Below are 7,067 nucleotides of genomic sequence, written 5' to 3' on the forward strand. Positions count from 1 at the left end.
GCTCTGTCGCCCAGGCTGGAGTGCAGTGGCCGGATCTCAGCTCACTGCAAGCTCCGCCTCCTGGGTTCACGCCATTCTCCTGCCTCAGCCTCCCCAGTAGCTGGGACTACAGGCGCCCGCCAGGTCGCCCGGCTAGCTTTTTGTATTTTTAGTAGAGACGGGGTTTCACCACGTTAGCCAGGATGGTCTCGATCTCCTGACCTCGTGATCCGCCCGCCTCGGCCTCCCAACGTGCTGGGATTACAGGCGTGAGCCACTGCGCCCGGCAAATCTGTGCTCCTTTAATGGATGCCAGAAAGTCTTTCACAACTGAGTTAGTCCAGAAAGGGGCCTAAAACCAGCAAGTGAATCTGAGGGCGCCCAGGCTGACAGCCGTGCCACCAAAACAGTGCTGTGTGCCCGGGCACAGGTGAGGGATCTTTCCAGAAGCTTAGAATTATTACCACGTGGTTTTGAAGTAATGCGTTTCATTAAGTGTTTTGTGAAGGACATAAAGCCCCCTGGGACACACGAGAATGCCTTCGTTGGGTCTGGAATCGCCTCCAACAAACAAATGGAGAAACAGTCAAAGGCGGCCTAAGACCTGGGAAATCAGGAGCAGTGGTCTACATACAAAATCAGGGCCAAAACCTTTTACTTTCTATTTGAATTTACAACCATATACAGACAATATGGTAAGATTTTAGAGAAAACAGATCATCACTATGAATATCCATATTCTGATTTCTTTTGAGAACCAAGATGCCTTTTAAAATGCTGCTGCTTAGAAGAGCATGTGTTGTCTGTCTGGTGTCTAGGTCTTGTCTGCTACAAAACAAATGAAGATACCCTGTGTAACAAAATCAAATTTTAACATTTAAATCTTGATGCCAATATTCCTGACCTATCTCTTGTCATGTGAAAGAAATAAGCCTTTTTTTTAAACAAAGTTTCAATTCAGAATTTTACAAACAAAACAATCTTGCATCTACTTAATATCACTATATTCTCAAAAGCAAGTTCAGGAAATTTAAAATGATTTATAAAAGGCACTGACGTTAGCAAAAGCATTGGTGGGTTTTCATTTTGGATGAAACACTGGAAATGTTCACAGAGTAACAATTGTGTGAGCAGGTGCCCGTAACACCCAGGAAGAAACCAACCTCCAGTTACTACCTCCTGAGCACCTAGGCAGCTCCTCACACATTCTGACCACAGACCTTCATTCAAGCCAAGGTGAACGCTACAATCAAGACAAGGAACCCAAATGGGACTCAAACCTCTGAACGCAACACTCTTTATAAAGGAGATCCCAACTGAAATGAGTTCCAAAATAAAGGATAACTTTATCGTATAATCATTTATGCTCAAAAAAGCCTCAGAATAAACTTCAAAACAGAACAATTTACAGATTGTATTACTGCTACACTGGCACCTGAACGAAGTAGGCAGTGAAGGCTCGCGTGCTGAGGAAACAGGGAACACCTTGGCTCCGGTGCTGAGCTCTGTGTGGCTCCTGGCGTCGCTCCTACGGGCTGCAAGACTTCCCAAAGAGAAAAGCTACTTTTATCTCCCAATCAGTAATTTAAATATTCCCAACAACCCAAATTATAATGGTTGCTGCGAGTCTGAGGCGCACTCCGGGCTCCCTGATCCCAGCTGTCCACCTCACTCTGTCTGAACCATGAGACCCACGGGCGAACCAACAGGGACTCTGCCAGCATCAGATGCCACCCCCTGCCCCGGCCCAAGAAAAGACAAGGCGGCAAACAGTTCATCTTGGTGAGCGCAGGCAGCGCGGGGACATCAGTGCTCACGCCTCCGCCAAGCCCCTCCTTGTCCACAGCGTTTGTTGGATGCTGTGGTGCGTACGTGGCTGCCTGCCTGCAACTGCCTCAGCACCCTTTCCTCTGCTACATTTCAGACCTAGAAATTGCCACCTAAAAAGTCTACCATTACCACATGGACATCTTCCAGAAAATTGGTATCTGAGTTTGCTTTCATTAACCTCTAACTTCCAAAATATCAGAAATCTAAGTTTTATATAAAACATTTAAATCTTCTAAAATTCTCACACCCTCAAAGTGAGGATTAATAATAATTTAATCAGAATATATTCCTTTGTGACACTTTAGAAGCAAACATATGACCCTTCCGTCTTTGAAACTGAAGAACCAACCGAGAGCCCAGCGCTGAGCCTACAGGGCGGCAAGCTCAGGCAGGCGCGCCATCCTGCGGAGCTGGTTCCCGTGCGCGGGGCTGTAGCGCCCAGGACTGCCTGGGCCCGGCTTTCCGGGGTTGCTCCCAGCTGCACTGTTTCTCCCCAGACTGTAGCTGTGAGGGCCACTGAGATCTGGCAGCCGAGACTTGAACTTTCCTTTCACCGCGGGACTGGGCCAACTGCGGAAAGCAAGAAAGAACTGTTAGCAGACGGGCAGGCCTGGAGATGAACAGCGAAAGAGTCGGAAAATAATGGCCCAGGACTCAGGCACACGTGCCCGGGCAGAGGAGGGGCACTGCTGAACCCTGGCACCGTGGGCACGTGCCCGGGCGGAGAGGCACTGCTGAACCCTGGCACGGCAGGCACACACGCTCAGGGATGGGAGAGGCACTGCTGAACCCTGGCACCGTGGGCACATGCACCCAGGTGGAGAAGAGACACTGCTAAACCCTGGCACCGACTGGGAGAGTCAAGCTCATGGGGGTTTCCAGGAGAATCCTGTGTGGTCTGAGTAGAAACCCTGCTGCTTCCACCCCTCTAGCCCTCAGCTTGTCAGCAGCTGACCCGTTCGGCTTTTCCACCCAACTGGAGATCTGTCCTGTGTGCAGAGAGCCACAACACCCAAACCCACAGCCTGGCTGACGGGCCTGCCCGCGTTAGGAAGAGTCCTGATACTTCCACACGAACTGGAACTGGACCCTGCAGAAGCCAGCTTCCAACAGCTGCCCTGCGGATGACAGGCTGTCCGGGCCCCATGTACCTCTGTCTGTCCGAGGGTGAGTAGCACAGGACGGCAGTCTTCCATCTGTGCACGGCCGGGAACTGATGGGGGTCGACATCTGCACACTCAAGAGCGGCCAAAACATCCTGATCGAGTTTTGACGGCTCCTCTCTAGAAACCACAATACAAGAAGCAAAAACATCTTTGGTAAAAACATGAAGACTTCTAAAATAGCACTACCTTTTTTTAAATTTTGAGACGGAATCTCGCTCTGTTGCCCAGGCTGGAGTGCAGTGGCACCATCTCGGCTCACTGCAAGCTCCACTTCCCGGGTTTACACCATTCTCTGCCTCAGCCTCCCAAGTAGTTGTGATTACAGGCGCCCACCACCACACCCGGCTAATTTTTTGTATTTTTAGTAGAGATGGAGTTTCGCCATCTTGGCCAGGCTGGTCTTGAACTCCTGACCTCGTGATCCACCCACTTCGGCCTCCTAAAGTGCTGGGATTACAGGCTTCAGCCACCGCGCCCAGCCTCCACCCACTGTTAAAATGCAATTTTGCATATTTGCACCCTCAGAGTGCTCAGTACTAGAAGGTTAGGGACATTTATCCCGTTAGACTGAGACTGACCCCAAGATGGCTTTTCTTCCTAAAAGAATTTAATTCTTAGAAGAGATCATTCACACCAGTGGCAGGCACATCCCTAGCAAATAACAGCAAACACTAGGATCACCCACAGTCTAACCAGAAGACCCAGAAAGAACGTCTAGAAGCTAGACTCAGAGACAGGAACTGAAAGCACACGGCGAGTCCACACGAAAGCTTGTGTGGGGGTCGGCGCGGTGGCTCCCGCCTGTAATCCCAGCACTTTGGGAAGCCGAGGCAGGTGGATCGCGGGGTCAGGAGTTCGAGACCAGCCTGGCCAACGTGGCGAAACCCCGTCTCTACTAAAAATGGAAAAATCAGCCAGGCGCGGTGGCAGGCACCTGTAGTCCCAGCTACTCAGGAGGCTGAGGCAGGAGAATCACTTGAACCCGGGAGGTGGAGGTTACAGTGAACCGAGATCACGCCACTGCATTCCAGCCTGGGCGACACAGCAAGACTCCATCTCAAAAAAAGCAAGCAAGCAAGCGTGAGCGGGAAAGGAGCAGGTTCGGAAACAGCACCGCAGGCGTGCACAGGGCAACACAGGCCTACCCAAAAAGGAAAAGCCGCCTGGCCGGTTCCCTCGTGACCTCCAGCTGACCCTCATGCCCGGGGCTGCTGGGACTGAAGGACATTTTAGCAATCCTGGCTGACATTTCACTTTCCGTCCTCCTGCGGCCAGTCCCGAGTTGGTCTGCAGGAGAAGGAGGCTCTAACAAGTCTCTTTCTACTGCATCGATTCTTGAAGTCAGGCTCTTATCTTTAGTTTTCATATTTTCATCTGGTGTCTTAGAAACGCTACTTCCTACATTTTGCAAATTCAGTTTATCAAACTCAACAGTCAAATCGGAGACAGGTGGCAGATGGGCTTCCTCCCCACAGGGGGCCTTTGGTCTTTTGCCCACCAGGGTCCTGCTGTGACTCAGAGGATGGCAGAGCCCATTGCTGCTGCTGTGTGGACCGCCTGGCTCAGCGGCTTCTATGAGGTCTGCCTCCTGCTCCAAGGGGAAGATGCTGCACCTCGCGTATCCAAAAGCACCAGCTGTGGGCGGGCTGTGATTTCGAGCTACATTTTGCCGATTTTTTATTTCTTCCAAGCTCATGTCATCTTCATCTAGAAACGCCCTCACGGAAATGGAATTGCTGCCTGTGAGGAGGACAAGGAGCACTTCAGTGATAGGAATGACAGGAAGCCATGGAGCTGCTCCGCTCCGTCCGTGACCAACAGCCACGACCCCAGCAACAGCAACTCTTACGTTCAAAACCTACTCATCAGATTTCAGAATGGAAAACCACCCACACGACTCCCTGGCAAAGGGCAAACAGGGCCCTGCAGATGCATCAGGCTGCTGGGGCCAGGCGTGGAAGCTCACACCTGCAACCCCAGGACTCTGGGAGGCCACGGCAGGGGGGTCGCTGGACCCCAGGAGTTCAAGACTGCCTGGGCAACAGAGCAAAACCCCACTCTCTATAGAAAAGTTAGCTGCCACGGTGGCACTCACCTGTAGTCTCAGCTATTTGGGAGGCTCAAGTGGGAGGATCGCTTGAGCCCAGGAGGTGGAGGCTGCAGTGGGCTGTGATCCCCCAGCCTGTGCCACAGTGTGAGACCCTACTTCAGGGAAGGAGGAAAGCAAAAAAGCTGCCAGGCTGACTTCTTTTCTTTCAAAGGAAGGGAAATGAAAGGCCAAGGGCAGCCCAGGTGATGGGTGAGATGACCGCCCTGCACCCCCAGCTGCCCTCCAGCCCTCACTCCAGCTCTGATCTACGGCGACCCCAGGGGCTCCGAGTGTCACTGTGCCCCACGGGATCCCGGAAGATCGTCCAGAACAACTCCATGAAGTAGCACTGCTGCGCTTTAGCTGTGAAGATAACACAGAAGAGCTCCTGGGTGCAGCCCTGTCCGACAGGCAACAGAAATGTCCTATTTGGTGTTCATGATGACGACCCTGGCCACAAGGGGGTCCAGAACACTTGAGCTGTGGCTCGTGCTACTTTGGAAATGAGTCAACTTTATGTAATAGTTATTAATTAAAATGTACATAGTCACAAGACAACACAGGAAGTGAGGCCACTTTACAGAAGTGAGTTCTGTGCCACCGTCAACTATAGCACAGCAAGGTCACATTTCAGTGTTTCCCGTATAACCACTGCACTGACTTCTCTAGTTCTATGGTTGAGAGTCACAGGTGACTTTCTAAGATTCATTGTTTCTTAGTTTAATGTATGTCAGTCATTTTCATTTTCTTTCTATCATTCCAGGGAGTTTGTTTTATAAGTGAAGTGTCTTGTGGGCTAATGGCTCTATTTTGACCTTACACTCACACAGTTTAAATTGTATATCTGCTTTAATTTTTATTTTAGTAGATTCAAATCTCTAGTTATTAGCAAATTTCTTTCTTTTAAAAAAATAAATAAATAGAGACGGAGTCTCACTCTGTTGCTCAGGCTGCTTTCGAACTCCTGGGCTTCAGCAATCCACCCCCCTCGGCCTCCCAAAGTGCTGGGATTACAGGCGTGAGCCGCCGCACCTGGCCATCATTGATGTTTTTATGAATCACTTTTAGATTTTGTGTAGATTAACCTCTTCCATCATGATCTTTCCATTCACTGCATCTGTGCTTTGGAAGCACTTTGCATCCCGGTGTCTGAAATGCACCGTGTGAAGCGCTTAGCGTCCCGGTGTCTGATATGCACCAGTATTCTGGTGTGCACTCCTCTTTGTCTTTTTCCTGAAAATATACCAAATCTAAAATATCATAGTCTCAGCCAGTGGAGTTCAGCTATTATGAGTTTTGAGAAAATGGCACAGAATGAAACATATTAGATTTTGGGTAATGAAAACACAAGCAGAAATAGCAATACTGCTCAAAGCGATGTCATTATTTTTCAAATATCCTCCCCAACACACACCCCATTTAACATTAACCTTCCCAGCACTCTGGGAGGCCGAGGTGGGTGGATCATGAGGTCAGGAGTTCGAGACCAGCCTGGTCAATATGGTGAAAGCCCATCTCTACTAAAACATAATACGAAAATTAGCCGGGTGTGGTGGCAGGGGCCTATAGTCCCAGCTACTCAGGAGGCTGAAGCAGAAGAATCGCTTGAACCCAGGAGGTGGAGCTTGCAGTAAGCCAAGATTGTGCCACTGCACTCCAGCCTCGGTGACAAAACAAGATTCTGTCTCAAAAAACATTAACCTAAGGGAAAGTACCAGACAGACCTCTACATTAAAAACACTAACAGAAATGAGAAACAGATGTGTGTATCCTGTCAGACCCCGGCCACGGGGGGCCCGTCCCAGCTGCCACGGCCATGCCTGCACGTGTTTAGACCCCGACCACGTGGGGCCCGTCCCAGCTGCCACGGCCATGCCTGCACATGTTTAGACCCTGACCACATGGGGCCCGTCCCAGCTCCCACGGCCACGCCTGCACGTGCTTAGACCCCAGCCACAGGGGGACACATCCCAGCTGCCACAGCCGCGCCTGCAGGTGCTTAC

At 50.6% G+C, this 7,067-nt stretch overlaps 1 protein-coding gene across 7 annotated transcripts in view; it reads right to left on the minus strand.

Annotated features, from left to right (window-relative positions):
- Positions 1–616: 616 nt before the first annotated feature.
- The window catches only part of ANKLE2 (ankyrin repeat and LEM domain containing 2), a 40,372-nt gene continuing 33,921 nt past the window's right edge, over positions 617–7,067 (minus strand). For 4 of the 7 annotated variants that reach the window (XM_017895677.1, XM_017895673.1, XM_017895674.1 and 1 more), the window contains exons 11-13: positions 4,121–4,715; positions 2,961–3,092; positions 618–2,379 (exon numbers count right to left, since the gene is read on the minus strand). In XM_017895677.1, coding sequence (XP_017751166.1) covers positions 2,178–2,379; positions 2,961–3,092; positions 4,121–4,715 — 929 coding nt within the window. In that variant the 3' untranslated portion in view covers positions 618–2,177. Of the gene's footprint in view, positions 2,380–2,960; positions 3,093–4,120; positions 4,716–7,067 lie in introns of all 7 variants that reach the window. The other 3 variants (XM_017895676.1, XR_001889867.1, XM_017895678.1) reach the window with 3 other exon arrangements.

This window comes from Rhinopithecus bieti, unplaced genomic scaffold (assembly GCF_001698545.2).
Source record: "Rhinopithecus bieti isolate Rb0 unplaced genomic scaffold, ASM169854v2 scaffold_27038, whole genome shotgun sequence".
NCBI lineage: Eukaryota > Metazoa > Chordata > Mammalia > Primates > Cercopithecidae > Rhinopithecus > Rhinopithecus bieti.